The 17,265-nt window shown below is 38.3% G+C and overlaps 1 protein-coding gene across 1 annotated transcript; it reads right to left on the bottom strand.

The window, feature by feature from the left end:
- Positions 1-371: 371 nt before the first annotated feature.
- On the bottom strand, positions 372-15,168 carry LOC308218890 (protein-lysine methyltransferase METTL21E-like; the record flags this gene model as incomplete). Its single annotated transcript, XM_080613393.1, has 4 exons — positions 372-1,474; positions 2,380-2,497; positions 4,882-5,039; positions 15,105-15,168. 4 exons carry the CDS (start codon positions 15,166-15,168, stop codon positions 1,050-1,052), a joined length of 765 nt encoding a protein of 254 aa, XP_080469519.1. The 3' UTR covers positions 372-1,049.
- Between the last annotated feature and the right edge of the window lie 2,097 nt (positions 15,169-17,265).

Raw genomic sequence — 17,265 nt, forward strand, 5'->3', positions numbered from 1 at the left:
ATCAGAAAATATGTGGTGTGCAAAGAATAATTTTATTAATCTTCCCAAAAGAAAGTTCTCTGATAGACTTCTAAGGACATTAATCTGAGCACTGAGAACAGGAACACACAGTATTGATCAGCTAGGAGAAAAGTATTTTGTTTTCTTACACTACAAAAACAAATTATCATACAAGCCTGCCCATGCTTCAGCCACACTGTGTCAGGCTGGTTTATCTTCCTACCTCCAGACATCACCAGCCAGCAGTGCAAAACTTCTTTGGACGGCCACCGTCCTTTTTCCATTTTTGTTCCCTGAGGTCCAAGTAACCATCTATTTTTGGAGGAGCAGACCTCCAAGAATTTAAGGTCTTTGCAAAGGGCAGCTGGTGATATACTGTACTTCTCTTATCCAAGACCTTTGTTCAAGCAACAAAACATTTAAATCCCTCTTGCCTCGTGTGTGCAGCTGTCTGTTGAAGAATCCCCGAATCTAAATAAAAAATGGAAGGGGAAGAAAGCATAATCATTAAAACAAAGGGTAACTAACACATTCTGTCCCTTTGTTATGACAGTATATTTCCCAGGTGGTGGGTTGTTTTCAGCTAATGTGCAATAAAGGCTATTCAAATGAAGGATTTACACAATAGTGAGAAGAGGGAAAGATCATATTTAACACCACAATTTTTAAATATAAAGATTTATCATAGTCTTTAGTTTTAAATGATCAGTTGATCTTATAAGACACCATGCAAAGCTGCAATTGAAAGCTATTGAAAATATTCATTACATAACCCATAACAATAAAGGTAAGACTTGCAAAAGTTATTAGTATTGTCAGCTTAGCACATAGAAGTCAAGAAAACGTCAAAGATAGCTTCATATGCAGAACAAATGTATCAGCAAATTGAATTTAGGAATTTGTTAGGGATGCACTAAGAATCTGATGTTTTGTTTTAGCTAACTCTAAAAATGTCATTCATGCAGGTGTTACCACCTACTAATGTGGAAATTACTGAAAGAGAGCGAGCTGCAGAACAGCTGAAGTTGTCACCTCTCTCTTCCTCTCTTTTAGATCATGAGTTTGGAAGGTTTGGTTGTCATCCTGCTTTTCCTTATTGCCTTATACAGGGTTATGTTCAAACTAGGGAAATCAGAAAGCACCTCTAAATCAAACAATGTCTGAAATCTGCCAACAAATTGGTTCTCCTTTTCCAGCCTAAATCTCATAGCCCACAGAATAACAGTGTCATTCTTGCACAAGTGATCAAAAGTTAGGAGGAGTTCATCCAGGAAGGGATGGTGGTAAACTACATCAGCAGCCATAATGTAGTCAAAGTGACAGGAAGACCTAGGAAAATTCTTTTCCAGATCAACTCCCCAAGACAATTCCTTAACATGAGGCTGGTGCTTGCATTTCATCTTTGTATTTCGGAGAACATTGTGCTGGAGGTTTCCAAGCAGATCTGGCAAATCAGTGGCAGTCACAAGTGCACCTGTGACAGGGAGAAAACAAACTTTGAATATACTTCAAGGCTTGAGTAAAAGATACAGTATAAATGAAAGCTACCTGCACAAGGAACTGCCTTTAGCATGTAGCTCTCCAAGGGGCACAGAACAATGCAAATGATCCAAAGAGCTCTTAGCCATTGTGCTTAAAATAAAGATTTGGTTCCCATTAGTCCTATTTTACAGATTGCCAGCTGAATGCAATTGGGGATGAGTGGGGAGAAATCAGATACTAGATCTTGATATCATATTGGTTAAAAGTACAGTGAGCAACTAGTGGTTGAAAAATGCCAGTTACCCACTCCAAAAAGTCAGCATGAGATTTAAGCACTGCCTTGGGTTCTTTCTTTTTCACATACAAATCAGCTTTCTCAGACTTCAGAAAGCTAAAAGTCTGTTAAAATGCAGAAGTCACTGAACTGGATCACTCTTGAGGAAAAATAGGCTACCATGAGAGAACACACAGCAGTGTCTGTAGCAGAAAAATTAAGTTGCTGATCAGCTGCTGAAAGAAAATGCTCAACACAAACAGAAAGAAAACAACCTGGCAACCAAATAATTGTTTGGACAATGGAAGGTGGTGCATTGCTCAAGCCTACATCTGGCTTCATCTGGTTGCCACTCACATCTTGAGAGGCCACAAGTTCTTATTTTGGTCCCTTGTTTAACACTGTTAATGACATCATCATCTACTGGGACCTCCTTTATTGCATCAATAGAGTCACTCACAGCTTTACAGACTGGTTTCCAAACAAGCCTTTTGGAACTTACTTTTTCTTACTCTTGAAAGCTTTCAAACAAGTCTTTTAGAAGAAATGACCCACTTCCTTTGCCATCCAGTATTCACCTGAGAGATGTTTCCAAGAGCATAAGAGCAATGGCATGTACTCACCCAGTAAACTGGCTACTATGGAGACCAACCCAGTTCCAGCTCCAATTTCAATCACATTTTTGTCAACCAAATTGTATTGTTTAGAATTAGTTTCCAAAAAATAACATAGAACAAGAGCCTGTAGGGGAGGGAATCCATGAACACACTGAACAAATAAATGAAATAAATCCCTTCACTAAATACGCGTTGTCATTTAAAAGCATGCAAAAAAATTCTCGTCTGTTCAAATGAGCAATAATCATTCAAACACTGTCGAGCTCTTTAGGCTCACAAAATAAGTGCCACAACATGCCTCAGTATAGGCTTACAAAGCATTACAGCCAGAAGGAACAATTGCAATTAAATAGTCTGTTATCCTGCATAATATGAGCTATAAAATTTCAGGCACCAAATCCTGCTTATAACTGCACTTTTGGTCAAGCTAAAACATGCCCTTCCCAAAGACATCTTGATATAAGGACTGTTTGTGAGAGAAAATCCACAACCCTTGTTAAACTCTCCCAACAGTTAATTATTTCTAACAATAATTAAATACCTAATGATCCAAGAAGGACCAATAGATTTACCCGTTTTCTTCCAGTTCAGTTTATTTTCAGTTTATATGTGCTTTCCTTGTTAAGCTTAGCAAACTTTCAGAGCAAAGCCGAAGAACTCTCTACAACAGACTTCTCATATATGCATTTATAAACTGTCATTAAGAAGCTTCTTTACCTTTTCTGCCCTGCCTCATACTGACCAGTGAGGTTTAGTTCACTGCTCAAATAGAAGTTTCTAACTTTATTGCTCTTGCAAAGATAGATTCCAGCTTGTCTCCCACAGTTTTTCACAGACTTCGATAATTATATAGTCTCTATTGACAAATACATATGATGGCTGCCACATCTTCTTGCAATACAGATGACCATTTGGAAAGGCAATTACTAGTGGCTTGGTCTGGCACAACAAAATGACACAGTTTTGTTTTTAACCAATTAAGACGTAGAAGGAAAGGAACAGAAGTACTATTGATCCAATGTTAACATGCTAGAAATGCAAACAAGTTTTTTGCTTTCTATCTCTTAATTCAGAGCAAAAAAGAGTAGGGTTTTTTATGTGAACTTCCATATGTCTCACATTCAACAAAGCTTTGATATAGAAATAAGTCTGTGAGAACCAGGACTAATTAAAGCCAGGTACCTAAAGATTGTGCCTGATGTTTGACTGACATGTAAAACCGCATTATATTAAGATTTCCTGTTAGCTCCATATATTCCTACAATTTCTTGCCTTGGAGTTTTGCCATATTCTGTTGTAGAAACTGCGGGCAGAGGATCAGTATTTCTGTGGGCTAAATTATGGAAACTTTGAAATCTGCCCTCCTTCCCATGAAACATGCGGAAACTTTATTTTCCTTAAAGTTTCTGTTCTCTCAATAAATTTGACTGACATTTTTCAGAAGGGTTCAAATACTGCTGGATGGAACTAGAAGGCAGAACATGAAAAGACACAGAAAGAATGGTCGCCTTCCTTCCACAGCTAAACTGGCTGAACCCTTATAGGAAAGACTTGCACTGAGGCTGCTAAAAGATATAGTATAAATTGTTAGTCCAGGTCTGCTAAGACAATGAAAATTGTTTGAAGTTCGAAACAGCAGAGAACGCTAAATGTCCTCAGCTGTACTATGGCCAAATTCCTTAAAGATCCTAGGAGGCTGATACCACTGGGTCAGAAATGGAGCCCCCTGGGTTTTAGTTCTTTTCTTCTTATTGGGGGGTGCTGGAGATGATTTTGTTTCAGGAATGTTCTCTGGATGCCACAAGTGTCAGTGGTGCATCCTGGCACCTCCCTGAACATAGCAGTTTCTTTCATTTTTAATTATTTTGAAACAGGCAGCTGCATTGCACAGATCAAAACTCCAAAGAGGACTCTATGGTGGGCATGTTGATGGTTCTTATATCAATAGCCAAGGACAATGGTTCTCTCCCACTAGATTTCTGGCTGTTTAAGAAACTGAAAGCTCCAACTGAACCTTTTCCCATGTCTACATATTTACAAGGTAAGTTTGTTTTCCACATGAGTATGTTGAGTAGCTTCTATGAGTCCTAATACCTTATGAACTCGTATCACAGCTGTTTCCCCAACCTGGTTCTGCCTGCTGTACAGCTATTTATAGAATGCATAGAAATGTAATCATCATAAGACTGCCCTATTTCCTTCAAAATGTGCTTCTAATTTGGATCAAATAAGATCAAAAGTTACTGGGAGGTGAGGAGGGGACACAAGATCATACAGCTTGTACGAGAGAGGCACAAACAAGAAATACCATTTAAACTCTGAGAACTAGGAATCCATAGGAAACCAAGCTAAATTCAGGTTTGGTACTTGCAGAATGAAGGCAGAGAAGCACAGAAGTTATTCCTTAGGTTTACAACATACAACAAAACGTATTTGTCAAGCAAAACAAATTAAAAATGCTAGAAGACTCCAAAATTATGAAATAGCAATACTGCATAAATATTGTACCGATGGCCAGACGACTGCCCCATAAAAATCAATGGCTTCTGTAATTCTTATCTCATGGCCAGCAAAGTGAAAGCCTTCCCAGGCCTTATGAGTTATAACAGCAGGAAAAAAACGCCTTCTCATGATTTCTGCAACTGTCTGTTCATCTTCTTTTTCTCCTGGAAGCAAAAGCATGAAAGGTCAAGCAGGTTGAATGGAGTGGTAATGAAAATACCAATTTATAATGAAAACCTGATTTAGAAGCAGGAATGTGAATTACGTCTGTGAATAAAAATACATTAGTTAATGGTGAACATCAAACATGGGAAATCTCCTGAATTCTAATTTATGTTTTCAGTTTATGACTAAATAGTTTCTTTCCTGTTTTGCTGAAGAAACCAAGTTCATTAAAAAATAGAGAAATGAAACGTTACCACATATTGCTTTCCATTTCAGCAATCCAAAGGAAATTTAACTTCTTTTTCCTTCAAGAACAGCTGCCCTAGTACAGACACTCATGGTCTTATGTGCCCAGATTTTTAATTATTTACATATTCTTTTACTGTTCACTTTCTCCACATAGTGTTTCTTTCTGACAGTAAACAAAAGGAGCCACAGTATAATTTATAAGTCTGTCACAAAACTTGTGAAACAGATCCTAGCAACACAAGTTATGACAGATAGCAGCGAAAGAACTAGTGTTGTCAGGAAAGCTTATCCACCCACCCCAACAGAGCCCTGTCAGAGGAATTCTTTCCAGTTGGCTTGATATCCCAAATGCCATCCCTGTTGCTAAGCAAAGGATATTTATGAGAGCTAACATAACCCTGGATAACACAAAGCTGCAACACAACGTTAAAAAGTAAATTGAAAACAAAAAAGTGAAGCTGTCCAGAGTATTTTCTTAAGCAAAGTCTAAAATCATTCCAAGTTTTCACAGGAAATTCGTTTTCACAGCCACCTGTGACACTTCTGCAAATTAGCTAGAGCAAAACATGTTTTCAAGCTACACCTCCTAGAAAGCATGCTAGAGATACAGGTAACTGGGTTACCACCACATCCAAAGCAGAATTTCTGTACCAAACCTGTAAGTTACCATCAAAATCATAGATCAGGATCTGCAAAGAAACTGCAGGTCCAATGTCTATTAAAAATCAAAACATTTGTGTTCTCATCAACATAAACCACATTGGCCTACTGAAGATTCTTCACATTTTCTTTCCCTTCAAACCACTGCAGTCACAGGACATGATGGCCTCAAGTGTTGTTATTTGCTCTGCCATATGCCTCAATACTTTAATAGCCATAACCTATTCACAAAGTTTCTCTCCCTTCCTTGTTTTAGAAGGAGAAAGAAACGAAGCACAAACCACAACAGTATAACTTTATAAAGACAACAACTAAATTAGCCAACACTGAAACCACGACATTAAGATGTTAGGAAATAAGTAGCATGTGGCAGCCCATCACATATTCTGCAAGCCTCCAGTGTTGAGAGAAAACACATGCATCATTGTGCCTGCAATCAGGGAACTCTGCACAAACATGAGTTAAGTGCCAGAGAAATGCTGCTCCAGGGCAAAATTAATCTTTTCAGATGGAAGAATTAATATGAAGCTTTCTTATTACACATATTGTACGTGTATTTAATATATCATCCTGTTTCCAGGCATACCAGATATAGCCTGCTTTTAATCTTCTCTGATTGCTTAGAGCAGTCTGATCTTGTTCTATGATCAGTACTAGCTGTGGAAATAAAAAGCTATTCCTTCTATTACCTCCCAATTGCAACCATTTTTCTTGATTCTTCCTCCCTTGATATCTGTTTTGAATCCAATTTTGTTGAGAAACCATAACTTAACAAAGCCTTAACTTACAAAGCTTCTGCCAACAGATCTATAAAACTTCAGCAGTATTACAGCTACCTCTCTAGTGTTCAATAAACATTTCCCACCTATTCCTTATCTTACCAGCAATCTTTCTACTTACAGCTTGCATAGCACTCACACTAACCAAGTTTGGAGGCCACTGCTCCCTACCTGAGCTAAACTGTTCACATCCATGAACTAAGAATCCCAAATCTGCTGATTAGTAATACCACTTAAATCTTTGGCCATCTTATACCTTTGGTAATCCCCCAGGTGGGTTATCTGGAGAACTTTATGTTGATTTTTATATTTTTATCTTCCGCTTAAGAAGATCTTATTGTAGAGAATCAAAATAGTCTGTGATTCATCACAGGCATTATATGATAGGTAGGCTTCAAAACCCTAATGAGAAATTATATCATGATCAGGATGCTAATGCTTCTGACCTAAGAAGCTCAGACTTCTACTCAGATTTGCTTACTTACACACAAGTTTCCCTTCATACTGCAAAAGGCACTCCTCTATTTTCTGCTTTGTATCTTTCAGAATAGCTAAACTACTTGTGAGACTGCAGAAGAGGAGTTATTTTTTTTCCTGTAACTGCCTTCAGAGCAGTCAGAGCAGAAAAATAACAAACTAGTGGGGAATCTGTCAAGCAACAAGAAAATTGTTAGCATAGTAAGCAAAATCCAAGCAAGATTAAGTCTTTTAGTAGCTGAAAACATTGAGAAAGTTCTGCTGGTACTTTGATCAAACTAGTTTCTTGGTAACAGATGTAAAAATCTGATAGGAAGCTATTCTTCCAGAAGTAGCATTTATCCGTGTTAGTCCATATTCTGTTGTTCAGGAAGAAAAAGTCTTAGAATTATGACTCAGCGAAGGGATTTTAATGGCATTTTAAGACAAGAAGAGCTCACTCATCAGTAGAATAGGGTCAACAAGAAAGAGGAGGCTTGACTGACCTGGCTCTCAATTCTTGTAAGAAAGGAAATGCATGATGGGCATTTCCAGCAATACTACTTGAACACCCATACTAAAATGTCAGACTTAAAGGTCTGCTAGGGCTGGTTCCTCCCTTTTTCATTTGCCTGGGTTTGACCAAGCAGGTCACATTTGAAGACGCGTGGATTTAGAATTATTTTCTTCAGCCTATTCATCTCTTTGCATGAGCATGTGTACATACTAACCACTGGAACTTCAGGTGCTAGAACCTTATTTACATCAAGATGAGACAAGTCTGATCCTGTTCAGATAACACACAGAACTTGAAATTATTTTTATTACTGAAATAGAGAGTGCTCCTTTGGTCTTGAACTCATGTTCACAAAGAAGTTCCTATCTAAGATGCCCCAAATTCTTCTTGAAATATTGAAATTTGAAACATAGAATTTGAAAGTCTAAGTTTCTGAAGATTTTCTGCCTAATAGGTTAATCTCTTACAGCATTTTTAAAGGTAAAGTTTGGAGCATGTTTGTGGAACTCCCTTGATTTTAAGTTAATATCACAGCTGAGGGAGAAAAGTCATATACTGTTCACACATCTTGCACTATATCAACCACATCATTAAGAAAAGAGTGTAATCATTCTCAAAGGCAAAGAAATCGTTATTACAACTGAAACGCGAACACAGCTTTTCAAAGAGACAAACTAAATCATGTGGAAGACTTGAGTTACGAAGTCAGTGGCAGGTTAGTTAGAGCAATATGTGTCAAGCTGCAAAATCTCCTGTAGGGAAACAGAGGATTTTGCTGACACATTCAAATGTCAAATGAAGTGGTTTATATTAGAAAAAAACATAAAGAAAGAAAAAGACGTGAATTCTGCTGAGACAGAGTTGGAGAAATCCTTCAAGTGGAGAAGGCAGAAGGAAAATAGCAAGAGATAGACCAGGCCAGAATAGAATAAGTTGCAAACTGCAGCATCTTTTTCTTTAATGAAGCAAATAACAGGAATGGGCCTTAGGTTATCTTTATCTGCACACTTTCTGCTTAGAATGACTAGAAATAGTTCCTGTTTGTCACATGATCAACTGTTCCCTTTACACATAAAATTATGCTTGGGAGTGCACAGCTCCATCAGGAAGCAGCAAACTTAACATTCGGTTGTGTATCTTCCATCATTTAATAGCATATGTTAATTCTCCCACTGCATAACTAATGATACTTCCTACATTAATACATGCTCCGCTGAATAAAAAGGGAACAAAAACAGGCACTCTTAAGCACCAATTTAAATGCAGGAAAAGCAGCAAAGATAAGGGAGCTGAATTAAAATGACATTAAAAAAATAAAATAGATACGATTGTCTAGACACCTAAATTAAAACATGGTTAAAAACTGAAGCAAAATTACCTTTCCATGTGAAAGCTGTGAAGAATATACTAGCAGTCAATATCTCCATTTTCAGACTCAATCACGAACAGCACACAGTAACAAAACATCCTCCAAGTACTTTGCTAATGGATTAAACAGCATTAATACAGAAACAATAGTTTCAACCAATAATTCATCAAAACAACCTACACAGGAAAAAATACAGATTAGTCTCTTTCAAGTCCTGGCCTGACTCTACTTAATCTCTCGAGGTCAAATGGTGTCTCAGCCCGACATAATACAGAAACAAGACCCAGCTGTCTTCTGCTTCTCACCTGCTTTAATGGATCTTCTCCAACTGGCAAAAGAAATGAAATCGAAGCCTTCAGCATGAGCTTGACCTGACAAAGTTCAGCCAAAAGACAGCAACATTCTCCCTTCTTCAGAAACAGTATGCTCTCACCTGTACAGTTTAGATTTTAAATTTATCATTTAGACTTGCACTCACAAGTATTTTAAGAACCATGTATCAACAGCTGTGAAGACATACATGATTCTTCTAAGACTTCTCAGCAATTGCTTCTGAATTTAATGAACACAGGAGGACAACCTGTGCTGACATTACTGATTGAGTAATGCATGAAAGAAAGTTCCAAGAATCGTGATAGCTAGGACTCTTCAGATCTCCCCACTTTGGACACATGGAACTAGAATCATCCAAGTAAAGATTTAAGATTTTTATATATATATATACATATATATATACACACACATAAAAATATGTATAATATGCACTATGTATATTCTATATATTTTTATATAGATCTGTGCAATCGATATCTTTATATCCCAGCATCAAGAAGATACCTGCAGAAAGGTTATAAAGGGAATAGACCTGCAACCAGTTCTGTAACCATAAGAGATGACTGGAGAAGAGTTACATTACTACACTGATAGGACTATTCAACAGGTAGCCCTGTGAATCCATCTGGGTATTTCCACTGGTTCAGAAGAAGTTTGCCCCAAGTCTACATTAGGTCCTGTTCTAAGGGACTCTGGAGACTCCTAATTTGTTCTGAGCTACTGACATCTCAGGAGCCATTACAGATGGCTCCATGGAAACATACACAATCCTAAATCAAAGAATATTCCCCAGATTCCAGGTGGTATCACTTTATTGTCTTCATTTCATTCCACTTATTTCTATTTTGTTACATTCCATTACAGCTTAAGCACCCTTAAAGAAAGGAGTTAGGAAGGAAATCTAATCATGTCCTTGACTTTCCAGAAGTCAGATGTAACCTACACCACATTCTGAGAATATAAATACTGTTCCATTACTCTGCTTTATCTAAGCTACACAGTTAATTGTAGGGAGGGATGAAGTACGGAAAAAAGAGGGAAATAATCACATAACCGAGTATAGGCATTCTAGTACGTCCATTACAAGCTCAAACTGCTGAAGTGATTGCAATGACAAGGTATATTACATTGATTGATCTAAGATACTACATCAGGGTATATAACACCTGAAACTTTATACTTTGAAATGCAGAAGTACAAAACTGCCACCCACAAGCAGCCCCTTCTCAGCCACGAGACAAGATGCACTTAGGTCAGAGCACAAGGAGACAGGAACAGGAGAGGGATATGCTCACAATAGCCAGTCTATGTATTTACTCAGGCTCGAGAGGCACATTTTCAATTTGAAATTCACACCACTGATATCCCAGCCCCATCCAAGTCACAGGTCATCCAAAACCACTAGAAGGCTGAAAATAGAAGTACCATAGTCAGATCATGTCATGAACACATAATGAAGTCAGATGTGACAAGCACTTTCCTTGTTACTTCATCAAGTTTATCTGTCACTGAAAACATCTTCAGGTCTTGGCTGAGCAGCTATTTAATCTCTAAAGACAACAACTGAATGATTTCCCTTTGACTACAAAAGCAGACTGTGTTCTTAAATTAGATGGTCTAATGTACATTATAAAAGGCCGACAGCCAATTTCTTGATGGATAGGAAGGCCCTGGGTGAGTAATTCAGACACTGTAAGCCATTGTCTAGTCCAATCTTTCACATCTCTTACCTTGCCCTGTCAAGAGAGCTTTGTGCCATTCAAAGCTCTTACTTCCTCATACCAACATGCCAGAACGTGCCAGACACCATAGCCAGCAGAACAGAAGGGACTCAACAAAATGCCTGCCAATTTTCCCCTGCTACTACTACTATCTAAGATATTTCTTTGAGGAAAGGACCTGAAAGTAACCTTGAAACACCGATCATGCCGACTTTCTTGTGTGGTAGTTGAGAAGCATTTGATTTATTGTTGAAATGCAGCTACTGCAAAGAGAAACATGAAAACAGGGAAGACAGGCACACGGCTGAGAGGGAAGAATGTTACAGACTTTTCTACAGAGTTAACATGTTTTGATTATTTGAGTGGTGATTCTAACTTCTGTTTTATCTATACACAAGAATTTTCCATTTGAGTTTAGTAATGTCTTCAGTGAAAGCAGGTTTACTTGTTGGGGGGAAAGAAAAGGAACTGAGACATGTTAATTCAAATTAGTATACCTGATGTTTACTATAGTACTTGAATGCTGCCACTTTCAAACAAAAGAGCTGAAAGGTAAGTTACTATGAGATAGCCAAGAAGCAAATTCAGAGAAGAGGTATTTTTAGACTATTCTGATTTGCTGTGAAGGTGCAGTTTAGCTCTAGTCACTCCTTAATTGGGTTACACTAAAGTCTTATACCACACTACCTCTTTTACTCTTTTTTGGTTTGTTTTGTTTGGAGACAGTTTGTTGCCCAAGAGGAATAGCATTTGAGTTCTGATATTGCAGGTCAATCTTGCAGTGAAAAAAAAAAAATGTAGGTAGCTAATAATAATAGCTAATGGTGCAATTTCCACAAGCTTAGGGCAGGGAGTTAATGCTTTTGAGATGAGAATTAATGGAAGAGGTTGTCTGGCTCTTTTGGTTTTTGTTTGTAAGGGTTTTTGTTTGTTTAAGAGAGAGGCCTAATTCAAAGCTAAGATACAAAAGAAGAGGAAGATGAAAGAAGGCAGGTGGTGGGAAGAGAGCAAAAGTGTTATTTATATAATAGTATAAATAGGCTCATTTTTTAACCAGCAGAGCCCACTATGTAAAGAATGGTTCAGCAATTTAAGCACTCAGAAAATGGAGGAACTGGGTGCTGCACATTCCTCCAAAGGATTCAAATTCACAACTCACTCACCTGAGGAGCAGGCTCCAGCCACCCCACAGAACCAGGTGCTTCCCCTTTCCTCCATTACTGTCTGAAGCAGGCTATCAGGAAAGCAGGATTGCAAGAATCATGCTAGAGGGCAAGCAGCAAGCAAAAGCCCAGCTATGAGTTGCGCACTGAGAAGAGGCAGATTTGGGCTCCACACTCTGATCCTAGGATGTTTTTCACATTTTACAACAAAGTCTTTGAAGTAAATGGAACAGTGTAAGCAAGAAAGGGAGTGAGAATGAAGTATTTTTAAAAGTAACCCAGGAAATAGGAGACACTAAGTTACTCCCTCATCTCATCTTAACTTCTAAGTCACAGACTTACACTGCTTCTCACTTGCTTCCATTCCAACTACATCCTACTTAAGGCACCTTTCTGGACTCCACCCAGACACTTGAAATGATGGCACTAGTCGCCATCGGTTAAGACACCTGTCAAGCAGGGCAAGTAGAAGGAGTGTGTCCCTTCTAGAATGCCAGGAGATATGCGAAGGTTACCAGGTCAGCAATTTCTCAGATATTTAGGGATTAAAAACTGAGCTCTGGCCAAGTGAAGGGAGACAATGAAGCGTCAAGGACAAGTACATCTTGCAAACTTGCTCTTCTCCTTTTGTCTCAGATAAAATTAGTCTAGGGTGAATCTATATGATACAACTGTGGTAATTTAGTATTCCAAGAAATGAAAATCGGAGTGACAAAATGTGATCTCAGAAAAATTTAGACAAGGACGGTTAAAGCTAATGATCAAGAGAAATCATGACAGGAAAGAAAAGAGACATCTAACTATGCAGATGCGGTAGAGAACTGGTAGGATAAAGACACCAGAGGAAAGATCAGACAGTCTGAGGATCTACCTGTAAGCTGAGAAGCGGTAGTAATGGGAATCATCAACAAGAATAAGGAGTTTTAACCTGGAGAACTTGTGACAAGCCAATTGAGAAGGAAAGGGGAAGGCATATAAAAGGAATAGAAAGAACTCAGACTGGAACTAGCAGACAAACCAAACCAGAATAAGAACCCCTAGAAACAGAGATTGAGACCGCGTAGGTGAAGATAATGAAATAGGAAGGTGGTTGAGGGAAAGGATAAGAATAAGGAAGGAACAGGCCTAGGGTGATCATCAGGTAAGTCTCTGCAGCAGGTTCAGCACCCTTCACCTCCAGAACCTAGTATAGAAGTTAATATGCCAAAGTCTGGTATCAGATGAAACTGTAAAGTGATCTCATTCTCCATGTCTCCTCATCCTCTTAAACTACTGTTTCTAGACACTTTCTAGAAGAGAACCACCTGCTACATCTATCAACACAGTTACAGTGTTAGCCAAGTGGAAACATATTTCTGCAACTGCTCTGAAGATTCTGCACTCAGAAAGTGGAGGAACTGGGTGCTGGACATTCCTCAGAAGGATTCAGATTCACAACTCACTCACCTGAGGAGCATGTTTCAGCCACCCTACAGAACCAGGCGCTTCCCCTTTCCTCCATTACTGTGTGAAGTAGGCTATCAGGAAAGCAGGATTGCAAGAATCATGCTAGAGGACAAGCAGCAAGTAAAAGCTTAAACCACGACACCTACCAACTTATTTTTCATACATTGACCTAATGTCACAAAATTCAATTTATTTTCATAATTCAAAAGCTAAAGAAATTACATGCAGACTCGCTCCTCCCTGCCCTGAATCCTGCATGAAGGGGAGTATCAATATTAGATAACCAAGCTTGCAGAAACATAGAAATGCCCGTGCAACTTTATCCCAGCCCTCATGTACTACAGAATACCTAACAACAGTCATCAATACTTTAGTTTTAGTAATTCTATCTTTAATATTTATTCTTCTAGATATTTCTTCCCTCAACAATCATACTTCATTGCATAGCTCTTCGTCGAAGTGAGAATTACAGAATAGTAAAGGGAATTGCATCAAAGAAAATCTCCAGATTTTGGCACTTGAACAGTGCTTTTTGGAGCAGTGCTTTGTGGAACAGCAGTCTCTGCCAATCCCCACCAGCCATCTTCTTGTGCAATACCAGCTTTCAGGAGAGGGCCATCAATTTGGGGTACCACCTTGCCACACTGAACAGGTAACAAACCAAAACTGGACACTGAACCCAAAAGTCTGGCTTTATATGGACTATGACTCAGCTGAGATTTTTAAACAAAAACATTATGAAAAATAATAGAAACCTCTTACTTTTTCCACACTCATCTGTAGAACATAACTAGACTCCATCCTGAAACAACACATACACTTGCCCTAAAAGCTTGTCTACTTCTGGTGACCCCTAGAAAGTGGATTACTCATGATGCTTTAGGATATTGAAAGACATGCAGCCATGAACTTGCTTATGAGAAAAAGCTGCCAACAGCCCCTAAAGGTATTTGAAGGTTAGGTTTAAGGCTATCTGTACAGAAATCAGGCTTGTAATAACCAGTTCTCCCTAACTGACAAGCTGCAAACAAACCTCTTCTGAATAGCTTGATCATAGACATGGCTTCATTCCCTGGAACCAGTCACAGGCAAATAGCTAGAGGACAGATGCCAGGCACTGGAAGGAAATTGCTGGGACCAAAGTATACACATAAAGCAAGTATTTATGGCATAGCTAGAATACTACAACAGCGCTATCTGTTGTATTTTCTGTACAAGTGCCATAAGCACAATTCTTAAGGAAAAAAAACCCAACAAAACAACAAACCTAATTAGAAGATAGCTCATTGCTAGCAAGACACCTTGTTCATTATACTTAAAAAAAAAATCATAAGTGCAGAGATAAAACATAGTGAAATAAGAAATGTTTACCTTCTTGTCTTTCTTTTATCAGTTCATTCTGTAGATGATTATGTTGTGATGATGTCAAATCCATGCTACGCCACAAAACCTGGGACAGAGAAACACAAGCCTGACTGAACAAAATGACTATTTCTTTTTTCCCACATAACATTTCACAAATATATATGTGTGTGTATATATATGTTTTACACATATTGTGCTATAATTTACTATTGGCAATATTGACATGTAGACAGATAAATATTCAAAGCATGAAAGAACCAGAAGCAGCAAATTAGTTGAACTCCTGTACTCTGAAAGAGGGAGGAAAGCAAGTAGATTTAAAATAAATAAATAAAAGAGCTTTGATAAACTTTAAAAACTTTTATGAAATCTTAAAATTAGAAAAAATTAAAATCAGGGTCAGTAGTTTTATGAACATTTAAAAGGAAAGGTAGTAACAAATCTGTGAAAGAGAAGAAAAATTGCACCAAAAAGATCTCATCCTGTTTGAAAAAAAATGGCTTGGAAGGGAAAGAAACAACCTGTTAGTAAAGTGGCAAGTAGAAACCAGGATCTATAGACAACATGAAGAACAGAATGTGTATGTGCCTATAAAATAAACACAGAATAAGCAGACTCAGAAGGGAAAAAAGCAATAGGAAAAGTATGACAGAGGAGAATACGATTTTCAGCTGCCCGCAGAAAGGCAGACAGACAACCAGCAGCCTCCAGTTCTTGATATCTTGATATTTTACAATTAGGAAAACACTGAGTTCATTGGAGGAGAGGAGAAGGGAGGGAGGGGAGGAGAAGGGAAGAAAAACTAAAAAGGAAAATAAATCAAGAAATCAATATTTGATAATTCTTAAAGCTCTTGCAGTGTTTACATGGAAATTTGACTGATTTTTGCAGGAATGGTCACTAGATAAGTCAATGAGTGACTGAATACAACCAAAGTAAAAACATATGCCGAATATGGAGAAAACTTACCCACAGCGCAGTCTCAGACAGGTTTTCCTCGCAAAACTTCAGACAAGAGGACAGTATAGAACAGCCCTGCCTTGTCAGGAGGACACACTGTATTCTCTTGATTTCACCCTACAAGAGACACACAGGCTTAACATTTAAACTTTACTACCACAGTGTCAGTAGCCATTAACCTATTTGAAGGTGAAAAATAACTTAGGGGGCTTCTACACACTACTGCAACAGAAAAATACTGTTATATTTATGTCTATCTATGAACTTCGCAATCGTAACATCATTACATAGGAAACAGAAAAGGGATTCAATGTTTTCGGATGCATGTTCAGAACAACATGCAGCATTAGGAACTACTGGAACATTAAGCAGTAAATGTTACACACATCCATCAGCTTGTCATCTACCTCAGAAATATAAGAAGACGCATTTTCCCTCCACTGGGGATAAAAATAACAGTCAGTTATTTATATATATTTGTATAATATATATATTTATATATGTCCCTTTGCATTCTGAAGGACAAGCAACACTGCAGTATAAAGCCACCTTAAAATATTACATTTTGTGGTCCTCTTATTTTTTTTCCTTCTAAAAATATCCTTTAAGGTACACTGAACTACACAAAAACCTGTCTGACTTTAACATACAAATTCAGCAGTACTACAAGCAACTAAGCAGTTGCTGACTAACACTGTTTAAAGTTAAGGATACAAAGTCATTTTGAGTCAAAGAAACAGATGAAATAACCACAGGCATACACTGGGTTTCAGTCACCATTACCTGTTTCTCTCGCAGCTTTACAAAGACAGGAGGACAACAGAGAAGTCCTTATCTACTGGGCTGCTTTCTCCGCAGCCACAGGCAGGAGTGTGCTCTGAAGCGCGTGTCACGCGTTGTCATCCCCACAGCAGAAGCAATAATAAAACCCGACAGCTGCGGCACGATCACAAAGTGGGCATCACACACCGTGTCCCCTTACGTAAGGGAGATTTTGTAACAGCAGCAGGCACTCGGTCAAGGGAGCACCTACCAACAAACAAACCAACTCCAGAGTAGTTTTTACAAATGTAAGGTAGCAGCATGGTGCTAGAAACCACTCACTGTCAATACAAAAGTAACCAAAGAGCAAAAAATTCATTCTTCAGATTCAAAGGCCCCATGGCAGGAAGGCTGGAACTGGATGATCTTTAAGGTCCCTTCCAGC

The sequence above is a fragment of the Psittacula echo genome (genome assembly GCF_963264785.1).
Source record: "Psittacula echo genome assembly, chromosome: 3".
NCBI lineage: Eukaryota > Metazoa > Chordata > Aves > Psittaciformes > Psittacidae > Psittacula > Psittacula echo.